Source organism: Mercenaria mercenaria, chromosome 19 (assembly GCF_021730395.1).
Source record: "Mercenaria mercenaria strain notata chromosome 19, MADL_Memer_1, whole genome shotgun sequence".
NCBI lineage: Eukaryota > Metazoa > Mollusca > Bivalvia > Venerida > Veneridae > Mercenaria > Mercenaria mercenaria.
This window is the reverse complement of record NC_069379.1, coordinates 33,085,727-33,111,238: the sequence shown is the minus strand read 5'-3', so window position 1 is coordinate 33,111,238 and position 25,512 is coordinate 33,085,727. Positions and strand designations below refer to the sequence as shown.

General features: G+C 36.3%; 1 protein-coding gene across 2 annotated transcripts in view; it reads right to left on the bottom strand.

Moving 5' to 3' along the window:
* Positions 1 to 402: 402 nt before the first annotated feature.
* Positions 403 to 25,512, bottom strand: part of LOC123542252 (high mobility group protein 20A-like) — a 43,019-nt gene continuing 17,909 nt past the window's right edge. For both annotated transcript variants that reach the window (XM_053531892.1, XM_053531893.1), the window contains exons 6-12: positions 10,447 to 10,561; positions 9,164 to 9,195; positions 7,356 to 7,428; positions 6,239 to 6,333; positions 5,398 to 5,518; positions 4,151 to 4,289; positions 403 to 2,834 (exon numbers count right to left, since the gene is read on the bottom strand). In XM_053531892.1, the coding sequence (XP_053387867.1) occupies positions 2,825 to 2,834; positions 4,151 to 4,289; positions 5,398 to 5,518; positions 6,239 to 6,333; positions 7,356 to 7,428; positions 9,164 to 9,195; positions 10,447 to 10,561 (585 nt within the window). In that variant the 3' untranslated portion in view covers positions 403 to 2,824. The remainder of the gene's footprint in view (positions 2,835 to 4,150; positions 4,290 to 5,397; positions 5,519 to 6,238; positions 6,334 to 7,355; positions 7,429 to 9,163; positions 9,196 to 10,446; positions 10,562 to 25,512) is intronic.

Sequence of the window (25,512 nt, the reverse complement as noted above, 5' to 3'; positions counted from 1 at the left end):
AAATTGCCAACGTAAAACAAAACTGATCTGAAACTTTTCAGTCATTTGATAACTTGACCTGACCCAATGAAACAGGACTCCTTATTCCAGAAACAGGCAATTGTGAAGTTCTGGAGACAAAGGCCTTACAGGCAAAGAGAAAGACAGGAAATGCTCCTCCAGGGGGAAGACATTACATGCCTCAGAAGGCAGTATTTTAGGCAGGGTCAGGCTTCTAGGTAGAACCACACCTTCAGCAAATCTCATGATGATGGCTTTCTCATGATAACCCAAGATGATGCAAGTTTGGAGACCGTAGCTCTTTGGGCTAGTTTAAGTCCTGTAGTGATTTCTCACTCACTCAAGCAAATAGTCCACAGTTCATTACATGTGAGGGTACATTTTTTAATAGAACAACAAAACTATCTTTTAAATGAATTTAATTTCGTTTCCTGACTCAAGTACATTCATACAAATCACACAAAACAAAAGTAACTGGCAAAATTATCATAAATGCATAAAATAAACATGTAGCCCTCTCAATTAAATGCAACATTTCAAACATTACACTAATTTGTATTGCTTGTGCAACTTTCAATACCTTATTCTTTTACCATTTCTATCTGGAAAAATCTTTATTTTAGCATACACAATTTTCATGACCAGCAGTATCAAGTTGTAAACACGGTGATGCATTTTTTTAATGCAATCGTTTGTTTCTGTGATAATGTTTGTGTCTGTAATAGATGGCTATTTAAAATGAAGAACATGAGCTGTTTGTAAAACAAATATGCCCCCATGATGGCCTGTCTCATTTTTGAAGTTCTTTAGTTACTGAGCAGAAATAATTTTCAGTTTCAAGGTGACCTTGATTTTTTTACCTACTGACCCCACTACAATCTGGTTCATCTACTGACGCCAGGCAATCGCCCTATAATGCATGACTTTTAGTGAGACAAAGTCTTCTCTTCTCAAGATATTAATTGGAAACCAAATGGTCTACCAACTGACAGACAATAAGCAAACCAATTTACCCCCTCATCAACAAAGGGGGCCATAAACGAGTTTCATAACCTGTCTGCCATCATATGACTAGATTATAAGGTTCCAGCACTGGTCCCCATGGTATATACATGCCTATATTTTAAATCCTGCTAGCTTAAAAATACATACAAACAAGAGTGCAAGAATGTCACAATATACGCCCGTCACAGCAAATTTCTTTACTCTAGCACCTGTATTTGCAAATGGAATTTTAATTTTGTGGTTGTTTAGTAATAACTAAGTGTTTTGTTTTTCTAAGTCCACAAAAAAACTCCTTACCAGGTAGAGATACCTTAAAATACACCTAAAATTGGAAAGTAACATCTATGTTGTAACACAGAAAAGTGGTCTTGGTTTTTCCCTACGGTCAGTTATAAAAAAGTTACAATATAAGTTATTTATAGTAACAACTAAGGGAAGTTAATCTTAACAAAAAAAAAAAAAAAAAAAAAAAAAAAAAAAAAAAAAAAAAAAAATCAAAAAAAAAAATTGTAAGTCCTCACAAAAATCTTTACCAGGTAGAGACTGGTCAAAATACACCTCAAAATTGGATGTAGCATGCATGTTGTACTACAGAAAAGTGGTCTCGATTTTTCCCTACGACTAGTAATGAAAAAGTTACAATATAAGCTATTTATAGTAACAACAAAGGGAAGTAATTCGAAAGAAGGGAACTGCGCATGACACTTCGTCTCATGATGGTGTATAATTGTGTCAAGTTACATCAAAATCCCTCCATGCATGAAGAAGAAATGCTTCGGACAAAGTCATTCTTGTATCTGACCTTTGGCCTCTAAGTGTGACCTTGACCTTAGACCTAGGGACCTGGTTCTTGCGCATGACACTACGTCTCGTGGTGGTGAACATTTGTGCCAAGTTATATCAAAATCCCTCTATGCATGAAGAAGAAATGCTCCGGACAAGGTTTTCATTCTTGTATCCTTTGACCTCTAAGTGTGACCTTGACCTTAGACCTAGAGACCTGGTTCTTGCGCATGACACTCCGCCTCATGGTGGTGAACAATTGTGCCAAGTTATATCAAAATCCCTCTATGCATGAAGAAGAAATGCTCCGGACAAAGTTTTCATTCTTGTATCCTTTGACCTCTAAGTGTGACCTTGACCTTAGACCTAGGGATCTGGTTCTTGCGCATGACACTCCTTCTCATGATGATGAACAATTGTGCCAACTTTCATCAAAATCCCTCTATGCATGAAGAAGATATGGTCCGGACAAAGTCATTCTTGAATTTGACCTTTGACCTCTAATTGTGACCTTGACCTTAGACCTAGGGACCTGGTTCTTGCGCATGACACTCCGTCTCATGATGGTGAACAACTGTGCCAAGTTTCATCAAAATCCCTTCATGCATGTAGAAGATATGCTCCGGACAAGGTCTGTGGACGCCGCCCGCCCGCCCGCCAGGGGCGTTCCCATAATACGTCCCATTTTTCAAACGGGCGTATAAAAAATATATATGTTACAAGCTCAACCAAATAATTTTGAACCTATGGTATCTAAACCAGTCACAAGAAACAAGCTGGTAACGATTCTGACACAAAATTCTACAGTTCACGATCTTCTTGACATATTTCAACACTAAACTTTGATCCTAGTCGTGCAGAAAGTTGCAGTTTATTTGCCAAACTGACAAGTGTATCACACAATTTTCCAGGAAGATTATATTGTACATAATCCTTAATATATACTTAGCGGGCCACTGCACATCCAACATTTTGTCTTTTTCCTGTTGTTCATATGCTGCCATCTGAATACACGTCTGCACAGTCCCTAATTCCATTAACTTGTACTAAAACAGAAAACAGTTCCCAATCATTAATTGACGGAACAGACTTTTAATGTTATGAGCCGTGCCATGGGAAAATCAACATAGTGGCTTTGCAACCAGCATGGATCCAGACCAGCCTGCGCATCTGCACAGTCTGGTCAGGATCCATGCTGTTCGCTAACAGTTTCACCAATTCCAATTGGCTTTAAAAGCGAACAGCATGGATCCTGACCAGACTGCGCGGATGCGCAGGCTGGTCTGGATCCATGCTGTTCACAAAGCCATTATGTTGGTTTTCTCATGGCGCGGCTCATATTATGGTACAATGTTAATGCGATAAAAAGCTGAATAATTTATTGAAATTTACAGAATTTTTTTACAATTTAATACAATTGGGTTTAAAAACAGTGAAAGTTCAAAATCAGATTTGTTGTCCCATTCAAATACACGACTGAAACAAGAGCTGTCACTAATGGTGACAAATGCCCCCGCAGCACCTTGACCTTTGACCTGGTGACCCCAAAGTCGGTAGGGGTGGTGTACTCAATAAGTACTATCAGCATGTGAAGTTTGAAGGTCCTGGGTGAAGTGGTTCGCATGTAGTGCCTTCATGCAAAAAGTTAACGTTGGCCCCTGTGACCTTGACCTTTGACCTGGTGACCCCAAAGTCAGTAGGGTTGGTGTACTCATAAAGTACTATCAGCATGTAAAGTTTGAAGGTCCTGGGTGAAGTGGTTCGTGAGTAAAGTGCCTTCATGCAAAAAGTTAACGTAGGCCCCTGTGACCTTGACCTTTGACCTGGTGACCCCAAAGTCAGTAGGAGTGGTGTACTCAATAAGTACTATCAGCAAGTGAAGTTTGAAGGTCCTGGGTGCAGTGGTTCGCGAGTAAAGTGCCTTCATGCAAGAAGTTAACGTTGGCCCCTGTGACCTTGACCTTTGACCTGGTGACCCCGAAGTCAGTAGGGGTGGTGTACTCAATAAGTACTATCAGCACGTGAAGTTTGAAGGTCCTGGGTGCAGTGGTTCGTGAGTAAAGTGCCTTTATGCAGAAAGTTAACGTTGTGACAAACGAACGAACGAACAAACGAACTAACGGACGGACAGTTGAAAACTAATATGCCTCCCTTTGGGGGCATTATAAAAAACCTGAATCCCCTTGTTAGTATTATTTCAACAGAAAGTACCAAGTTCCAGTATACTATCCCTACCTGTCTTATTAAGATGTCGGATGTCAACGTCCTTTTTAAAAGTGACAAATATTTAATGTCGAAAATATTCTTCTGTTTTTTTAAACATTTTCTCTGTAATCAATTAGGGGCAAAATGCAAGACCTACCTGTCTATATTAAGACGTCCAACAATGTCTCTAACTTGAGCGATCAGCTTCTCATTTTTCTGCGGCTGTTCCAGAATTACGGTGTGAAGTCGTGCCATGTATGTATCTATCGTCTCCAGCGTCGGTATCTCATTACTCCCTGAAAAATAATCATATTATAGCAAAAGCTTTTAGTATACTTTAAAATGATATATATTGGTGGGAGATTTTCATGGATTGAAAGGTTGTGTCAATCTGCAGACTTATATCGTAATGAAGAAATGAAATTAATAATATACAGTGCAACCTCCGTGGAGCAACACCCTTTGGGAGATACAAATATTGACTGTGTATAGAGGTTGTTGTTCTGGAGAGATAAATTTGATAGTATATTTCAGCTTTGGGAAATTTTGATGATGGTGTTATAGAGGTTTTTGCTTAAGAGGGGTCCGCTCTGAAGAGGTTGTTGTACTGTATCAACTAAATCCACGAAATTGACGAGATTTAACAATGGTTGGATTTGGAATTTTAACCTTATTTGAACCAAACTACCGGTAGTCTGTTTGCTTTAGAAAAACCAGTAATACAGAGATGGGCAAGACCACGACTTGTAGGGTCTGAACTGAACTTTCAACCTCCATCTGTATACATGCTTAAGAAGGCTAGTTATAGAATCTAAAACATGATCATAATATAACTACCTTCCTATTAATTAATTTTATTTTGTGGCTTCAACAAAAGTGGCTACTGTGTAATGATTACTATTCAATGACTTTCATGGTTGCCAAAACTCCTCAGATATTTCATACGATTTTCGTTATTGTGACGATTCATCAGATATAAACCGGACAAAGAAATAAATTCCCGTTCATTTTAACTGTGAAATTGAAATAAAACAATTTATAGCCTAATGAAATAGTCACTTTAGCCAAATCCATATTTCATGCCCAGGAAATTAAATAATTTTGCAGTTTTTTGGTTGACATGAATTGTAGGTTTCAAAATTTGACTGTATATTAACCTTACTCTGCTAAATTTCTTTAATGAACTTGTCCTTCTTTCAGTTTGTACAGTACCATTAACTGTCAAAAGGGGTGCATACCAAAAAGATACTGACTGAATGGCAAACAGTGCAGACCTTGATCTGACTGCATGGATGTGCAGGCTGATCATGATCTGCACTGGTCGCAAAGGCAAAATCTATCAAGTCCAGCATAGAAAAGGTTAATCAGGCAAATTATACATTTCTGAAAACAACAATACTGTACCAGGAAGTGGTATATTATTGAAGTTTGCCGTCAGTGTTTGACGTAGAGCATCTAGATGACCTTGTAATGCCATGTTGTTGTTTCTCTGTTGTATCGCTTCAACTTGAAGTTTGTCAATAGCCTAAAATAATAACAATTCAAAAATAAAACATGTCTGGAAACGTTTCTTTGTTACTGATGTCCTTCATGTATAGGTTAACTTTACCTGTATCTGCATGGTTGTATTTGGTTTGTAAGGATTTTGCAAGACCTAAATCCCATAAGGCACTTGTTCGGGGTGTGATATAGTATTTATCAGTGAAATACTCACTGGCTGTATTTCAGATAGAAAATTTGTAGATGTATAACAAAAGAACATAAGAAATACCGTTCTTAATGTAACTTGTAAATTTTCATATTTATGTTCTAAGTATTTTCCAGTTTCATATTTTTGTGCCTTAAAATTATGAGTATTGCCCTAAAAATGTCTGCGAAAAGCACAAAGTGTGTCTTTCTCACAAGGCGAGGCTTTTTAAGTTAATAGGTTTTGTGCTAAACATACTGTACATCCAAGCTATACTTTTAAAGACGACCCCAAAAAAGTTTGTTTTGGCCAACATCCTCTTTCTTTTTTGAAGACGTGTCAAAGCACAAAACATCAAGAATGCTTAAGACGACTGTTATGTTTGAATATATACCTTACTACATTACAGCAAAATCAAAGGGGCCATTGTGGTTCAATTTCAGAAAAAAGGCCATCTTTCCTCAGGTTGCCTGAAACAAAGGATTGTTTTAAGTATTAATCCTTCTGACAGTCATAAAAATGTACTGCAAGAATTTAAGAATATGTGCCACTGCCTACCTGCTTCATATTTTCTATATGTTTACTCAGGATGGCGTTCTGTTCTTCCAACTCTGTTGTCTGCTTACGTAACTGGCGCAGCTCACCTTCTCTAGCTGTAACAGACATTTTTGTCCATTAAAATAGATTATTATTCATTTCACACAAATTACTGGGTATAAGTTATCAAATTTACAATTACTAAATCTGATGACTTCTTCGTTGGCTGCATTACACCAAGGTGCTGTAGACACCATATCAAACCTGGTCAGAATAAAACAAACAACATCTCCTTAACTGAAAGCTAAAATAAATGGCCGAAGACCTACTAAATCTGATAATATAAAATTTTGTTATACTGTAAAATCATTTAATTTCGTGGGGATGAAATTTCGTGGTTTTGGTCAAACCGCAATTTCGTGGGGATATGAATTCAACTTTTGAGCATAAAATTAATGGGAATTTTACTTGTTCCTTGGGATTAAATTTCGTGGATTGACTCAACCACGAAATCCACAAAAATTAGTCCCCCACGAATATTAATGATTTCACAGTAAGTTAGGTTTCTGTTAATTCCATACTAGATCTAGTCTGCTTTTGTAAAGGTAGGGTAACATTACGCTTCATCATAATTACTAAATACACTAAACTGACATTGGGTTTCTGCCCTCAGGTGTTTAATAGCAAGTCCTACCATTGAAATTCATTATCAGTTACATAGTGTACTCTAAGACTTGAAAGAGCATATGTAGGACCCACCTATTTTATGTCACATAGTGGGACTACTGTATAGCAAGCTTTGCAAGAAATAACCTATTTTCTGCCAAATATTTTGCAGCAGACTTTATCCCTTAATTCATGTCAAACAGTGGAACTGCTGCACAGCAAGCTTTCTAAGAAACAACCTATTTGCTGCCAAAATAATTTAATAATTTTACAGCAGACATAATTTTGCAGCAGACGTGATTTGCTCTTGAAGCCCCTGAATACTCTTTTGGAAGCTTTGTTTATACAATTGTAATATTTGTTCAGACTTTATTGTCAGGGGAACTCTTACGACTTGCTAAAAACCTGTTACAGTCTAATACACACAAGAAGGTATCCCTATCTCATAAACATTCCTGTGTTTACTGTTTACCTTTATTATGATCCAGGAACTCTTCAGTGAAGATAGGAATCTCAAAGGCACTCGTGTCATTGTCCTCCTCTTCCTGTAAAGTAAATTTACATGAAAGAAAATAGTCCCTGTAAAGTAGTCCCAAGACATTCTTCTAGATGATGTTATTGAAACATATTCAATACAATTAAACTTACTACTTCATATTTATCACATGGAAATTTTACAGATGAACTGCATTTCGATTCAACTTTCTAGAACAAAATGTACAAAATTTCTTGGTCCGTGAAGTGGTCCTTACAACTGATTTCAAACATAAATGAAATTTAATCAATACTATACTATGTATAATTTATTTCTAAAAATTAATCTAACCATTAATGAACCTTTGCTGAATTGTGTTTAATCAATGTATACCTGTTGTTACAACTGAATTTGACTTAAAAACAAGAGGGTCATGATGACCCTGGATCGCTCACCAGAGTAATATGTTTAAAATGTCAAACTGATGATTTTTAGAAATTTTTTGGAAAATTTTCCGATGTACAATCAAGTAACCCCTGGGACGGGGCCAATTTTACCCCGGGGGTCATGATCTGAACACAGTTGTAGAAGTCGACTAGGCAATGTTACATATCGAATATCTAAGCTCTAGGCCTTCTGGTTTATTTTTAGAAAATATTGAAGATTTTTCTATGTACAATCAAGTAACCCCATGGGGCGGGCCAATTTGACCTCGGGGTCATGATTTGAAGAAATTTTGTAGAGGTCTACTAGGCAATGCTACATGTCAAATATCTAAGACCTAGGCCTTCTGGTTTATTTTTAGAAATTTTTTGAAGATTTTCCTATGTAAAATCAAGTGACCCCTGGGGCGGGGTCAATTTTGACCCTGGGGTCATGATTTGAATAAATGTTGTAGAGGTCCACTAGGCAATGCTACATGTGAAATATCTAAGTCTAGGCCTTCTGGTTTATTTTAAGAAAATTTTTGAAGATTTTCATATGTAAAATCAAGCGACCCCGGGGGTCATGATTTGAACAACTTTAGTAGAGGTCCACTAGGCAATGCTACATGTCAAATATCTAAGCTCTAGGGCTTCTGCTTTTTGAGAAGAAGATTTTTTAAGGTTTTCCTATGTAAAATCAAGTGACCCCTAGGGCGGGGTCAATTTTGAACAAATTTTGTAGAGGTCCACTAGGCAATGCTACATGTGAAATATCTAAGACCTAGGCCTTCTGCTTTATTTTTAGAAATTTTTTGAAGATTTTCCTATGTAAAATCAAGTGACCCCTGGGGCGGGGTCAATTTTGACCCCGGGGTCATGATTTGAACAACTTTAGTAGAGGTCCATTAGGCAATGCTACATGTCAAATATCTAAGGTCTAGGGCTTCTGGTTTTCGAGAAGAAGATTTTTTAAGATTTTTCTATGTAAAATCAAGTGACCCCTGGGGCGGGGTCAATTTTGACCCCGGGGTGAAGATTTGAACAAAATTGGTAGAGGTCCACTAGGCAATGCTTCACACCAAATATCTAAGCTCTAGGGCTTCTGGTTTTTGAGAAGAAGATTTTTAAAGTTTTTCCTTTCGGTTGCCATGGCAACCAGAGTTCTGCATGGAATTCAATTCTTTGAACAAATTTTAGAGAACACCATCCAAGGAACATCCCTGTGAAGTTTCATCAAAATTGGCCTGTTGGCTTAGGAGGAGATGTTGTTTAAAGGAAAGTGTGGACGGACGGACGCCGGACGGTGAGCGATCACAATAGCTCACCCTGAGCACTTTGTGCTCTGGTGAGCTAAAAAAAAAAAACCCTGAAAAATCTTACCTCTACTCCACTGCTTTCTTTTTCCATTTCAGCTGAAATGAACACAAATGATCAAAAAATATTCGAAAAGAATGATTGTCTACCATAGCCATATTTTTCTATTGATAAAAATGAATAATGCACAAGATATATATATATATAGGGTATAGACAATTAAGTAAGATCTCTAATTTATACTGTGGAATCATTTAATTTTGTGGGCACAAAGTTTCATTGTGTGGGCAAAAACGTGGGCACAAAGGAGGAGGAAAGATTAATAATCCTTATATTTGGATTACTTGTGACTAGACCTGTGTGTGGCTTACTCTCTTCTTTAAACAAGACGGCCATGAAGGCTCTGTATCGCTCTCGCTCACCTGACCTACTGACCTAAAGATCATCAAGATTAACATTCTGACCAAGTTTCATTAAGATATGGTCATAAATGTGGTCTCTAAAGTGTTACCTAGCTTTTCCTTTGATTTGACCCAGTGACCTAGTTTGTAACCCCACATGACCCAGATTCGAACCTGATCTAAAGATCATCAAGATTAACATTCTGACTAAGTTTCATGAAGATACAGTCATAAATGTGGCCTCCAGAGTGTTAACAAGCTTTTCCTTTGATTTGACCTAGTGTTTGACCCTACCTGACCCAGACTGGAATTTGATCTATAGATCATCAAGATCAACATTCTGACCAAGTTTCATTAAGATAAGGTCATAAATGTGGCCTCTACAGTGTTAACTAGCTTTTCCTTTGATTTGACCTGGTGACCTAGTTTTTGATCCTACATGACCCAGATTCAAACTGGACCTTGGGACCATTAAGATTAACATTCTGACCAAAAATTCATGAAGATACAGTCATAAATGTGGCCTCTACAGTGTTTACAAGCTTTTCCTATGATTTGACCTGGTGACCTAGTTTCTGACCCCAGATGATCCAATATCAAACTCGTCCAAGATTTTATTTTGGGAAACATTCTAAGTTTCATTAAGATTGGGCCAAAATTGTGACCTCTAGAGTGTTAACAAGCTTTTCCTTTGATTTCACCTGGTGACCTAGTTTTTGACCCCGGATGACCCAATATCGAAATCATCCAAGATTTTATTGAGGGTAACATTCTGACCAAGTTTCATTAAGATTGGGCCAAAATTGTGACCTGTAGAGTGTTAACAAGCTTTTTCTTTGATTTGACCTGGTGACCTAGTTTTTTTACCCCGGATGACCCAATAACAAACTTGTCCAAGATTTTATCGAGAGTAACATCCGATTAATTTCGTATTTAATATGGTCTTACCTTTCATGCGTTTTTCCTGTTGCTGCTTGAACTGTTTGTACGACTCTGTTTTCTGGTACGCTTCCATCTCTCTGTTGTAACGTTCCTTGTCACGGTCCGCATCATCAAGGTATTTCTGTAAAAGAACAATGGAAATAAATCATTTTATTGAAATAAGCATCTGAAATATCAAAGCCTTGGTATACTGTACCATGCATTAACAAGGCAAATCTAACACATAGTAAGGCAATAGAAAATAAGTTTTTAGATTCTCATCCCCGCCCGCCCCTATCTGAAACCCCCGCCTCGAATTTTTTTATTGGTCAAAATCCAGATATCCAAAATTTCATGTCCGGATACTGGTACACTTTTATAAACATTGCATAATTCTAGAGTTTAAAGAAAATGTTTAACATATTATGGTAATGAAAAGACAATTTAATTAAGAAATGTCAGATTTTATTCAAGTGTAGAACTACTAGATTCCTCGTATTTTAAACTTTAAGCTCGAAAGTCAATATGATCATCATCGGTTCCACGGGTATATAGCTTTTAGCACATGCTCAGCAGGAATGACAGATTGATTGTTTTCTTTAAAAATCGTGACTGTACTTCGACAGAACTAAATATATTTTGAATTTGCAAATACAATGAACAGACAAATATTAATTTGTTGTTGTTGTAGATTTACTTTTTTGTATAGGATACAATCAAACATCAGACAAAATGATTTACTATTACATTATAAACAAGATAAAAGTTTATGACATAAAATTATTTTGTTCATTTCAAAATCATATCAAAATGGATTTTACATATACAAGCATTTCAAAGACACAGCAATACACGCTAGAATATCATTACAGTGATATTTTAAATATAATTTGTCAGATTGACCTCCACAATACCATATTTCCAAATTCAAAAATAAAAAATAAACAGTGCCCACCCGCCCCATTTTTTCTCAAAATTCGGATGAGAATCTAAACATTTATTTTCTCTGGCCTAAAATTGTCTGATTTGTACAGACTTAAATGTGTTATTTTAACAATTTCTGTTTCCATGGTAACCTGTACATATAATCCCTGCTGTTTTTTTCTTTAGTTATGAAAGCCAATATGAAGTGATTGCATGTATTCTTCTTCGTTCTGTTTTCTCTGACCAGACATCCAATAAAGGGAGATAATTCATTTACAACAAGAGCACTGTTGTGTGGAGCATGGTAAGTCCAAAGCAATGTGCCTAACATGTGTGAGAATTATAGGTGAAAGCATTCTGAGGCTGCGGAGCAAAACTGTCAATCCAGATGACCAACACCATCACATAACAATATGTCCATCTTCTCAATCTGCATGACATTGACCCTGACCTTTGACTAAGAAACATCAAAGTCAAGATGTGTATAATGAGAAAGTTCTTTTTTTTTAAACAGACAAACACTGTAACCTTTGACCCACTGACCTCAAAATAATAAGTGGCCATTCACTACCACAGACTTGGAATACCATGTGATCAAGTTCAGCCAATTAGATCAACTGATCTTACAGAGGAATTTTTAAAATGTGTAACTGGAAGTCTGATGTTAACAAGTTCTGTAGAAATTAGTGAAACTTTATTATGTGAGGTAATTCAGTTCAAAGTTAATATTGAGGATTTTATTAATTGCTCAAGTAAGTTTGTTACATGACTGACCAGTGAAACAATACATACATTTGTAATTATGCTAATTAATACATGCATGTATCTTTGTGTATCAGTCATTACATAGCATAAACAATGAATGCTAAAGTAACCAAAGGCTTCATAAAGATTTAATAAATAACATGCATACTGAAAACAATGACTTTAGGTACTCTCTTTAAATGATTTCAACATTATCTAAGTGTAACTAATCTTTGTTCACAAGTACGTATATGCTTAAAAATATTCTAATCAGCCACTTTTAACTGGCAAAGATTTTTTTTTCTTGTTCATATAATATATCATTATAGTGTTTGAAACACATGCAATAAACTCATATTGCTTGTATTGAAGTGTTATTGCTCACTATACATGTACTGCAAAAAAAAGTCCAATAAATCACATTTATTGCTATTGAATAATACTGTCAGCAGAACTTCCTGGAGGACCACTGCGGAATAACTCCAGAAAATTGTTCATGGACGTCCGTGGAATCACTCCGAAAAATCGTCCATGGAAAGTACTCTGGAAATCCCTGGACATTTTCTCCACAGATTAGTATTCCATATCCAGCTCTGGAGACTTTGTCCGAATACCCCAGAGTCCAGACTTCCATGGAAATTCACACATATTCCATGGAAACCTCTGGAATTTTCTCAGTCAGGTGGAGGTGCCCCTCTGTGCATTACTTCATCACGAGCGGGCACCTGGGTAGAACCACCGACCTTCCGTAATCCAGCTGGATGGCTACCTCACATGAAGAATTCAATACCATCAAGATGTTGTATAAATCTCCTTAATTTCCATGAAAAACAGGGAAAAAAAATATGGCAGCTGCTAAGGATGTTTTGCTGGCAACATATTTTTAGAAATTTCTACCTGGATCTTGACAATCATCTCTCTTTTGTTTGTAATTCAAATCATAAGAAAACTAACAAAATTGACAAGTGACAGATATTGATTCAACAACTGAAGCTACATGTGTGACACATTGTTAGAGTTACGACCATCACAAAACTGACCTTGAGCTTGAAGTAAGCATGTGTCTTGCACGACAAACGTCATCTGGTTGTGGGAGGTGTTTGAGTGAAATACCATTATATTTCCCCTAATAAACCCTCCAACCCCAACTCAATATTTAAAATAACTCATCATTTTTTTTTCTCTCAAAAACTCAGATGAACTAAGAAACATATTTCTTAAGTTACCCGGTAATATAGGTCATACAAAGGAATATAAGCATTATGATAGAACTATAATGTTAAAATTCATTTATTAGAAGCTGATATTAGAACAGAACACTAGGTGCACAACTTCACATGCTATATTTTCTAATTCAAATACTTTTAAGCCCTTTTCAGCATAACATCGACTTAGTCAAGGGCCATAACTCTGATCTGTCTGAAATCTAAAACAAAACTCCACACAACTTTAAATGCTGAATAATGTTCCTATTACGTTTCATAATCCTAGGTCAAATACTTCTGGGATACATGTTACACGAACATTTAGGCCTTTAAAGATATATTTTTTACTATGTCAAGGGCCATAACTCTGGATGTGTGAAATCCCAATTAAAACATCACATGCTGAATGACAATCCTAGGAGTTTTGATAACTCTGTGTCCAATAGTTTTGGAGATACGCACAACACAAATTAAGACGGACCGAAGGACAAGGGCAACTCTAAGTGCCCTGCTCCCCATTACGAAAAAAACAAAAATATACTCGTACCTATCTCCCTGCAAATTTTCAGGGTCTATATAAACAAAAGGCATCCATAAGGGACAACACAGAAGTAATATTAAAGTCCTTTGATGAATGGCATACTTAAGGACCAGATCAGACACAAAGCTAAAGCTATTAACATTTTTTGCCAACAAGTGTGACTGTAGAACTATAGGCATTAGTCTACTGTATGTCTTTGAAATGTTGACTGGTCACTGAGAACATTTGTGCTAACTTAAAAAATTCAATTCTTCTGGTAAGATGGCAGACGAACTAGACACAAAATGCGACTGATGAATGCGACCCATTTCTATGTCCTCTTTTTTCCCTTTGATAAAGTAAGAGAAAACTAGAAAATGCTTTTGTAAAAAAGCGCATGTCTCCCCCAATGCAAAGTCCTATAGGCAAGAAGTCAATAGGGGTCAAGAGCGAAAGTCAAAGAGACACTGATGGTTGGCTGCAATAGGGATAATCTACTTGGCATGTCCAGTCATCCCGCTAAATTTCAACATTCGTGGCCTAGTGGTTCTCATGTCACTGTTCAGGCTCCTGTGACCTTGACCTTTGATCAAATGACCTCAAAATAAATAGGGGTCATCTACTCTGCATGTCCAATCCTCCTATTAAGTTTCAACATTGTAGGTCAAGTGGTTCTCAAGTTATTTCCAAAAAATGATTTTACATGAACAGGCCACTGTGACCTTGACCTTTAATAGACTGATCCAGAAATCAATAGGGGTCATCTACTCTGCATGTTCAATCATCCTATGAAGTTTCAACATTCTGGGTCAAGTGGTTCTCAAGTTATTGATCGGAACTGGTTATCAATGTTCAGGCCCCTGTGACCTTGACCTTTAACGGAGTGACCCCAAAAACAATAAGGGTCATTTACTCTGCATGAAAAATCATCCTATGAAGTTTCAACATTCTGGGTCGAGAGGTTCTCAAGTTACTGACTGGAAATGGTTTTCCATGTTCAGGCCCCTGTGGCCTTCACCTTTAACAGAGTGACCCTAAAATCGTTAGGGTTCATCTACTCTGCATGACCAATCATCCTACAAAAGTTTTATCATTCTGGGTCAAGTGGTTCTCAAGTTACTGACCGGAAATGGTTTTCAATGTTCGGCCCCTGTGACCTTGACCTTTCACAGAGTGACCCCAAAATTGTTAGGGGTCATCTACACTTTATGACCAATCATCCTATTAAGTTTCAACAATCTGGGTCAAGTGGTTCTCAAGTTAGTGACCGGAAATGGTTTTCAATGTTCAGGCCCCTGTGTCCTTGACCTTTAATGGAGTGACCCCAAAATCGATAGGGGTCATCTACTTTGCATGTACAATCATCCTATGAAGTTTCAACATTCTGGGTCAAGTGGTTCTCTAGTTGTTGATCAGAAATGGTTTTCAATTTTCAGGCCCCTGTGACCTTGATCTTTGATGGAGTGATCCCATAATCAATAAGGGTCATCTACTCTTTATGACCAATCATCCTAGGAAGTTTCAACATTCTGGGTCAGGTGGTTCTCTAGTTATTGATTGGAAATGGTTTTCAATGTTCAGGCCCCTGTGACCTTGACCTTTGACGGAGTGACCCCAAAATCAATAGGGGTCATCTACTCTTCATGACCAATCATCCTAGGAAGTTTCAACATTCTGGGTCAAGTGGTTCTCTAGTTATTGATCGGAAATGGTTTTCAATGTTCAGGCCCCTGTGACCTTGACCTTTAAAGGAGTGACCCCAAAATCAATAGGGGTCATCTACTCTTCATGACCAATTATCCTATGAAGTTTCAAGATTCTGGGTCAAGTGGTTCTCTAGTTATTGATTGGAAATGGTTTTCAATGTTCAGGCCCCTGTGACCTTGACCTTTGATGGAGTGACCCCAAAAACAATAGGGTTCGTCTACTCCAGCAGCCCTACAACCCTATGAAGTTTGAAGGTTCTAGGTCAAATGGTTCTCCAGATATTGCTCGGAAATGAAGTGTGACATACAGACGGATGGACGGAAGGACGGACAGGGCAACAACAATATGTCTCCTGGGGGAGACATAATAATCATTTACCATAATAAAGTGCAATTTAGTTCAGTTCCATGCATGTGACAACTTAAGGAAACTTTATCATAGCAAGAAATTAAAATTCTAAAAGATTCAGAACCATAAGCACCTAAATGGTAACTAGGAATGCAGTGACCTTTATCTTATGACCTCTAAACATTAAAGGTCATCTTCAGATAAGAAACAATCATCGTGTGAAGTTTTGGAGTCCACAAAACAAAGGAGTAACTGTAACCTACAGACCCCAAAATTATCCGGTTCATCAAATGAATACAGACAAACATCCTAGAAAGTTTGACAAACAACGCACTTACTGGCTGGAAATGGTTTTCAGATCCAATGTCAACTTGACCTTTGACTTACTGGCCTCCGCAACAAGAATGGTCACCTTTTAACCATTAGCAATCATTTAGATATAAAGTTTGATATCTGTATGATCAGCATACGGAAAGACAGACGGACGGAAAGACAGACGGACGGAATGACTGAATGATTGAAAAGCGCATTCCTATAGTGCCCAAAACTGGTTTTCAACCAGTAGGGATTAATAAGTCAATCTTGAAATCAAAGAAAATAAGCTCCCAAAAAAATCAATGAAAATAAGTCATCATGAAATCAAAGAAAATAAGTTCCCCATTAAAATTAATGAGTTTACAGTAATCAAGTAGAAAATTTACACACCTCGATGTGTGTCTATGTTTAATGGTACTTTTTTTGCACAGTAAACAGCTTAGCCTATCTAATCTATAGATCACTGCATCTGCTGGAAACTTATATCTGCAACTTTATCTGACTGCAGCAACATGACTGCAGGACATACAGCTGTCAGCTGAAGGTTGTTTTAGTTAAAAAAGTTCATGTTGCAAATCTTTTTATAGATATATATATATACAGTCGACTCTCGAAAGTTTGAACACCGTCGTGGGAAGCCAAATTTGTTCTAAAAATTGGTAGTTCGAGGTTTCCTGAGCAATGTTCATACGAAGCAGTAACCGAGTCAGCGACATTCCAACTCTAGGTCGTACACGGTTATGTCCGAATCTGTGAAACATAATGAAGACCTGATGCATTATCGTATTATGCTATATTATTTTGTTCAAATGCATAGATTATGAACGAGAACAAATACAAACATTTTGCCTGGTACAAGTCTGAGCGTAATTCTTTTCTGTTTTTTGTCACAGTTGATTCTTCATGTAATACATGTACATGTGGATAAGTTATATTCTTAATGCGCCAATGAATACAATTATCACTATCGTCTAGGCTATATACGGACGTTTACATTGCATCAAAACACAATTGCAGATTTGATGAGTGTTTGAAAAGAGAATGAAACAATCTTTCAAGTTTATTTATTTTATTCTAAGAGGCCTTTAATTAGCAAAATAAGTTTCAATTAAATTGAGCTGATAATTAGCGTAGCAAACAAAAGTCACCTGTAATATAAAGGCATAAAAAAATGTTTGTTTCCGGTATCCCGACCTACCCTAAATTTTTGGCCCATCCCTAAATGTTTTTATGGCCATTAAGAATATTGTTTTCAACTTTTTAATAAAAAGTTGCAAAACTGCACTTTTTATGCTTTAAACATGGTCAATGATGTTAGAAATCAACTTACTAATGTTCTAAAGGCATAACACCCTGATCTGCATTCTTTTTTTGGACAAAAAAATTATTTCCGAAAAGTCTCACTTAATAAAAACAAAAAAAATCCCCCCAAAAAGCTTCCGACCTACCTACCCTAATTTTTTTGAGCATGTTACCGGAAACAAAGAATTTTTTTTTTTTTTAGGCCTAGATGTAATTAAGGAGTTGGCACACATGTCAGTTTTCACTCAGTTGATACTTAGCTTAGCGGCTTGACTCGGCAAGGTGTGAAGTCACACAGGCTAAGGTTCGAAAGAAAAGGTGTGAAAATATTGTTTATAGTAGGGACAACCATTTCAGTTCGAAAGTTCTGAATTACGGTGTTCGGATTTACGGCAGTAGAACATATGACATTATATAAGAATTCCATCGGGACTTTAAGATGTGTTCCAAGGATTGTGGTTGTTAAAAAAATACCCGTTCTAGTTTTCGAAAGTTGACTGTATATAGTAAGTAGTTTTTTCCCTAGAATTTATATGACGTAATGTTTTTAAGGTATCCGATCCACAAATAAGCAAGTTCTATATAACAGTGCTATCAAAATATATCAAATATTGATGCCTGGTAAGCCGACTATGCTCATATAATTTTGGTATCATTTGAAAGTATTGTCTACTGAAAAAGAAAATATAAATTACATGACAAAATATGTCATAGAATTTCTATACTAATTGCTCAACCTGAACATTTGATTCAGGTGAGCCAAAATGTATGAAGCCCTAGAATTTTAACATCTGATAAACAAGAGGGTCATGATGACCATAGATCACTCGAGTATTTGGGCCTACAGCCTCTTGAGTGTTAACAAGCTTTCCCTTTGATTTGACCAGGTGACCTAGTTTTGACCCCACATGCCCCAGATTTGAACATGACATAGAGATCATCAAGATAAACATTCTGACCAAGTTCATGAAGACAGGATCATAAAATTAATGTGGCCTCTACAGTGTTAACAAGCTTTTCATGTGATTTGAGCATGTAACCTAGTTTTTGATCCCACATGACCCAGATTCGACCTTGACCTAGGGATCATCAAGATAAACATTCTGATCAACTTTCTTGAAGACACGGTAATGAATGCGGCCTCTAGAATGTATAAAAGTATTCCTTTGATCTGAGTGGGTGACCTAGTTTTTGACCCCACATGACCCAGTTTTAAATTTGACCTAGGGATCATCAAGATAAACATTTTGACCGAGTTTCATGAAGACAGGATCATAAATGTGGCCTCTAAAGTGTTAACAAGCTTTTCCTTTGAACTGAGCGAGTGACATAGTTTTTGACCCCACATGATCCGGATTTGAACATGGCATAGAGATCATCAAGATAGGGTCAGAAATGTGGCCTCTACAGTTTTAAAAATCTTTTGATTTGAGCCAGTGACCTAGTTTTTGACCCCATATGACCCAGTTTTGAACCTGGCATAGGAATCATCAAGGTAACATTCTGACAAAGTTTCATGAAGATAGGGTCATATATGTGGCCTCTAGAATGTTAACAAGATTTTCCTCAGGTGACCTATTTTTTGACCCCATATGACCCAGTTTCAAACATGGCCTAAGAACCATCAAGATAAATATTCTAACCCAGTTTCATGAAAATAGGGTCTTAATGTGGCCTCTAGAGCGTTAACAAGATATTCTTTTGATTTGGCCTAGTGACCTAGTTTTTGACTCCACATGACCAAGTTTTGAACTTGGCCCAATGATCACCAAGATAAACATTCTGACCAAGTTTCATGAAAATAGGGTCAGCAATGTGGCCTCTACAGTGTTATCAAGCCTTTCCTGTTTTGACTGTGTGACCTAGTTTTTGACCCCAATGACCCAGATTATAAGCTAACCTAGAGGTCATCAAGACAAACATTCTGCCTCTTTCTTATGAGTTTCAAACTAATACTGTGGACTCTAGAGTGTTAATAAGATTTTACTTTGATCAGGCCTCCTAACCTAGTTTTTGAACCCACATGACCCAGTTTCAAACTTGACCTAGAGAGCATCAAGACAAACATTCTGACCAAGTTTCATAAAGACTGGGTCACAACTGTGGCCTATAGAGTGTTAACAAGGCAATGCACCAGTAACAATAGCTCTAAAAGTATGTTTTCCCCCTATTTCTAAAAAAACAATATGGTTACATTCCCCTGTCCGAAAGTATTTAAAAAAAAAATTTCCCTTAACAAAAAAAAAAAAAAAAAAAAAAAAAAAAAAAAAAAATATATATATATATATATATATATATATTTTTTTTTTTTTTTCTTTTTTACAACAAAACCTTTTCTAGATGTATATGATAATGTAAACTGTACCATTTAAAACATGAAACAACGTGCTTTTAGATTATTTTTTTTTTTAGTGTAACATATTTTTGAAAAATACTGCTTTTATCACAACAAAATTTTACCCCTATTTTAGTGGTTATGGTGCAATTTTCTGCTCCTTACTGGCCCCTCCACCACTCCCAAAAAACTATAAAAAAAAAAAAAATAATAATAACGGTTACGTATGTTTCTTGAATAAGGAATAAGTACCATCTTCAAAGCAGATTAAAGCATTGCACAAAAACAGTTTTACAGTAAATTTTCCAAGTGTTTCTTTTTTGCAAAGAGAAAATATTATATTTTTGCCACTGCAATTAAAAGTAACTGAATTAACTGTGTTTTATGTAAGAAAAACATGTACTTTAACTTTGCTCGCTAATTTATCCCATCTCCTGGCTGCCTCCATTTTTTCAATACTCCTGCTTCAAATCAAATTATCCACAGATCTGTAGCTTTAACAGACTGTATGATATCTTAAATATGAACAAAAGCCCAGGAACAGATCTCTCTGTCCCTACATGTTATTACCTCCCTTTATCCATTGCTTCAACAAATCAAATATAAAAAATCTCAACTGAGGTTCAATGAACTCTTATACAAGGTGGTATTGTCAGTCCCTACTTGTTATCAAGGCTTTTTTTTATACCACCCTGCTGTCACAGGGAGTGTGTTGTTGTTTTTTTGATTTTTTTTGTTTTTGTAATTAATCATACTATCAGATATAAGGCATACGGCCACTCTCTAGATTTTAATAATGGTGGAAGAAGGACCCAGGTACCATTCCCAACAGTACAGTATATCTTTAATATCACTATTTTCTATGAAAAGTAGCAATGAATCATATTTTAAAACAGCGATTTTTGGGGCCATTTTTGGGGCCGAAATTCAGCCCCATTCCCCTGTCCAAAATGTATGTTGTTTTCCACTACAGTAAAACCTATCTTAAGCAGCCAGCCAAGGGAGTGGGAAAAAGAGGCTGCTTACAGCAGGTGGCTGCTTAATGCAGGTAATTTGTAGAATGAATGACCATTTTGGGAAATGAGACACTGGCTGCTTAAGACAGGTTGGCTGCTTAATAGAGGTGACCACTATAGCAGGTTTTACTGTATTTCCAAAAAAAAAAACCTAATCCCAACCAACAAAGACCTTTCAAGATGTACATGATAATGTAAACTGTACCATTTAAAAATAAGACAATGTGCTTTTAAATAATTTTCTTTTTGCTTTTATCCCGGCGCAATTTTCCCCCCTTTTTAGTGGTTACTGTGCAATTTTCCACTCCTTACGGGCACCGCTAGTGGTCTCGATGAAAACTGGTATCTCCTTGACTACCGTAGAATTACCCTTTCAAAATAATTTTTGTAAATTCCATGGGAGTCAATCCAGGATATAAAATCCAAGCACACTAGTAAAATTTTGTTCCCTTCATTTTATGTTCCCAAATAGTAGAGATAGTACCTAAGTTTTTCAAAACATAGGTATGAAGTGAAAAGGGTTTGAAATGAAGACACATGTACATATATTTCTCAAAAATAGATATATTAACAATATTTTAACCAGAAGCGTAGAGTTATGAGCATTTAATATTTTCATGTAAAAGAAAATTTTGTGATCAAGGAAATGTAACTCTTCTTGGACCTGGAGAGCAGAAACATCAAAGGGACATAATATAGCAAATATTTTCTACTTGGGTGCATTTGATTTAACATTCAACTGTGATTTGGATTTCTAAATAATGATCCGTGATACTGTGTGCCTAAAATATAGAACAACTGGAACAGTCCTTTAACAGCAAAAGATGTTGTAGCAGAATGAAAATTGTTAAGCTCTAACTGGGACTCGAACCCAGGACCTCTCACACCTAAGGCAGACACTCTACCACTTCTCTATAACAGCAGTAGCTATAGCCAGGCAGTTTAAGTGCACCGATTACATTACGTGAACTGGAACAGTTTTGTGACAATAACAAATAATCGGCCGACTCCGGATTAACGGCGTATTTGCCTCGTTACCTAACGGCAATTTTCGTGTAAAGAAAAAATATAATCTAATGCTGCAAACGTTTTAATCGGTCAAAACTGCCCAAATTTCTCTGACGTGTTTTTTAGAGTATGAAGTTACTAACTGGTAGTACCAGTGAAATATAACTTACACTGAATCATATATATTTGCCTTTTTAGCAGCTGGCGAACGGCAAAGACAGTGGGCTTTGTTCTAAGATAAGCAATTATTTTACCAATTTTGACAGGATATTAATTGATAGAAAATTACAGTTACAAATTAAATACCTTTCTGCAACACATGGAGTCATTAGCATTCACTGTCAATCAGTTTTATGACTAAGATCGACGATCATTCATTCAAATAATTTATAGAGTCGGTTGTTTACATTTTCAATCGTAACCGGTGCTCTTGTAAAAACCACTTTTTTTTGAAAAATTGAAGAATGCGAAGAGCTATGGTACGGTCTCTACAAATAGCTCTTTTGGCTACAACAATGAAATATCATACCCAATGGTAAAATTATGGCAGACAATTAAACATCTTGACGTAAAATAATTTTTTGGGAGAACTGTACTATATAAGAGAAATTTTCTGGTTGGGAGATTGGAAAAGGCTTTTAAACATCAAACCATTACATGAAAACCCCCCCAAAAAAACCCTAACATACATGGAAAATAAGCCCTACCACACATGGGAAAACAACTGCCATATGGTATGTCATGTAATGCCATAACAAAAATTTAATTAGATGTTATCACAGCCAGATCAAGTTTTTCCCCATGTTTCAGAACCATATATAAATCAAAAACGATGCAATTTTTCCTTATTTTACGGTACTAATTTAAGAGTACAAGTGACTTATTGACACTGAAATCTCCAATACTTATAAAGTCCTTTTTTTGTAATAACACATTAACACTATTATTCAAAGACACACAATATCAAGGACACTGTCTTTCTCTGTACCAGTAATTTTAAATGTTTTATTTATTTGTTTTCAAATTAAGAGATGGCCCCACCTGACCCCACATGGACCCTGGAGGGTATGGTAATGGATAGTGATATTTTATCCTTTCCTTCAGTCCATGCATGATTTCACTTCAGATGGTAAAACACTTAACAAATGACAAAATTGTTGATGATACTGAGATATTGCTAATATATCTAACAAAGAATGAAAGATACCGGTACATTAAACTTGACACCTCAGGTTCATTCACTGATTAATTACACTGAGTGGAGTTAACTGTTAACCCTTGGCCTGCTGGCGGCAAGTGATTCTGCCTTTGCGACCAGTACTGTGCAGGCTGATCATCAGTCTGCACTGTTCGCTGTTCAGTCAGTACATTTTCTATGAAAATGCCTTCAAACAAGAGCACCGCCTTGCGAGTGCTGACGCTCATCTGATTTTTTTTTGTGTAATAGAAATATTGTCCTACCCATGATTTTCTAAGTCTAAAAAGGGCCATCATTCTTGCAAAAAGCAGGATAGAGTTATGTTTCTTGATGTTCAGTGTCCACTTATGATGGTGAAAAACTGTTGCAAGTTTTAAAGCAATAGCTTTGATAGTTTATGAGAAAAGTTGACTTAAACATAATACTCAACCAAGAAAATGATTTTCTAAGTCCAAAAGGGGCAATAATTATTGCAAAAAGCAGGATGGAGTTATGTTGCTTGCTGTACAGGGTCAGCTTATGATGGTGAACAAGTGTTGCAAGTTTCAAAGCAATAGCTTTGATAGTTTAAGAGAAAAAGTTGACCTAAACATAAAACTTAACCAAGAAATCTGATATTTTCTAAGTCCAAAAGGGGCCATAAATCTTGCAAAAAGCAGGATGGAGTTATGTTTCTTGCTGTACAGGGTCAACTTATGATGGTGAACAAGTGTTGCAAGTTTTAAAGCAATAGCTTTGACAGTTTAGGAGAAAAGCTGACCTAAACATAAAACTTAACCAAGAAAACTGATTTTCTAAGTCCAAAAGGGGCAATAATTCTTGCAAAAAGCAAGATGGAGTTATGTTTCTTGATGTACAGGGTCTGCTTATGATGGTGAACAAGTATTCCAAGTTTCAAAGCAATAGCTTTGATAGTTTAGGAGAAAAGTTGACCTAAACATAAAACTTAACCAAGAAATCTGATATTTTCTAAGTACAAAAGGGGCCATAAATCTTGCAAAAATCAAGATGGAGTTATGTTTCTTGCTATACAGGGTCAGCTTATGATGGTGAACAAGTATTCCAAGTTTCAAAGCAATAGCTTTGGTAGTTTAGGAGAAAAGCTGACCTAAACATAAAACTTAACCAGGCAACGCCGACGCCGACGCCAACAACCGCTCAAGTGATGACAATAACTCATCATTTTTTTTCAAAAAATCAGATGAGCTAATAAAAAATGGTACTGCCCAAATTGAATGATGGACAAGTTCATTATAGAAATTTAGCAGGGTAAGGGTTAAAGGTGGTTCTGCAAATTTTTTCTGCAATGTAGAATTTGATTAAACCTGGAGTTTTCAAAACTTTAGAATAAAATTAGAAAATTTTGGCAAATAAAAACGATAGGGTCGTGTGCTCGAATTTTTGCTAGACTGAAGTTTTGCCCTATTTTGAGTTCCAAGTCATAATTTTATACAGTATCAAAGTTATGTCCAGAAAACGAAGTTTGTCAAAAAATTTAACCATGAAAGGGGCATAATTATGTCCAGAAAACGAAGTTTGTCAAAAAATTTAACTATGAAAGGGGCATAATTTGGTCAAAAATACAAATCAGAGTTATCTGGATTGTTACCACACATGCAGATGATGATAATAAAGACACATTTTAAGAATCAAGTCATTATCCTATATTGTACTAAAGTTATATCCAGAAAACAAAGATTGCCAAAAAACTTTATGTATGAAAGAGGCATAATTCCATAAAAAATACAATTAGGGTTATAGGGATTGTAACCATGCGATACGGTAGTCTCAAGATACAATACATATCGTGATACAGATGCAACGATACGGTACGTATCGCGATACACATTGAGCATTCATGTGACAAAATGAAAAAGAAAAAACAAATTTCCTACACTTGTAAAGTACTTGAAATTTTGTATTATAGTTAAAGAAACTGTTATAAATGATACATTTGTTTAGTTACAATCTTTAACACTGACTTTATGGAAGTTTTTATTCAATGTTTTTATTCAATGTTTAATTTTACTTTTCACTGTATCGTTTCTGTATCGTGAAAGAGGGCTATGATACAATATGCGTTTCGCCAGACATAGGTATCGCAATACATCGTTACACCCTTAAAACATACAGGTGATGATTTTGAAGAAACATTTTAATTTCAAGTCATTATCTTTTAAAGTACCAAAGCTATGTCTATAAACAAAGCTTTCTAAAACAAGGAGCTGCGTTCAATAAACGCTTGATGCCCCCGGTGGCATCCTTGTCGATACAAAGCAACCTTAAGTCCAAAATGAGGTCAAGGTCAAGGTCAAACTTAGGTCAGGTGATGTTTGAAGATGAGAAATGGTCAAAGGTTACATCTGTATTAGTATCAATTCATTCTTGTAAGCGGTATTGATGCTAGACGAAACTGTCCCATTTGGTTAACCAAGTGATTGCACATATAAAGCAACCTAAGTCCAAAATAA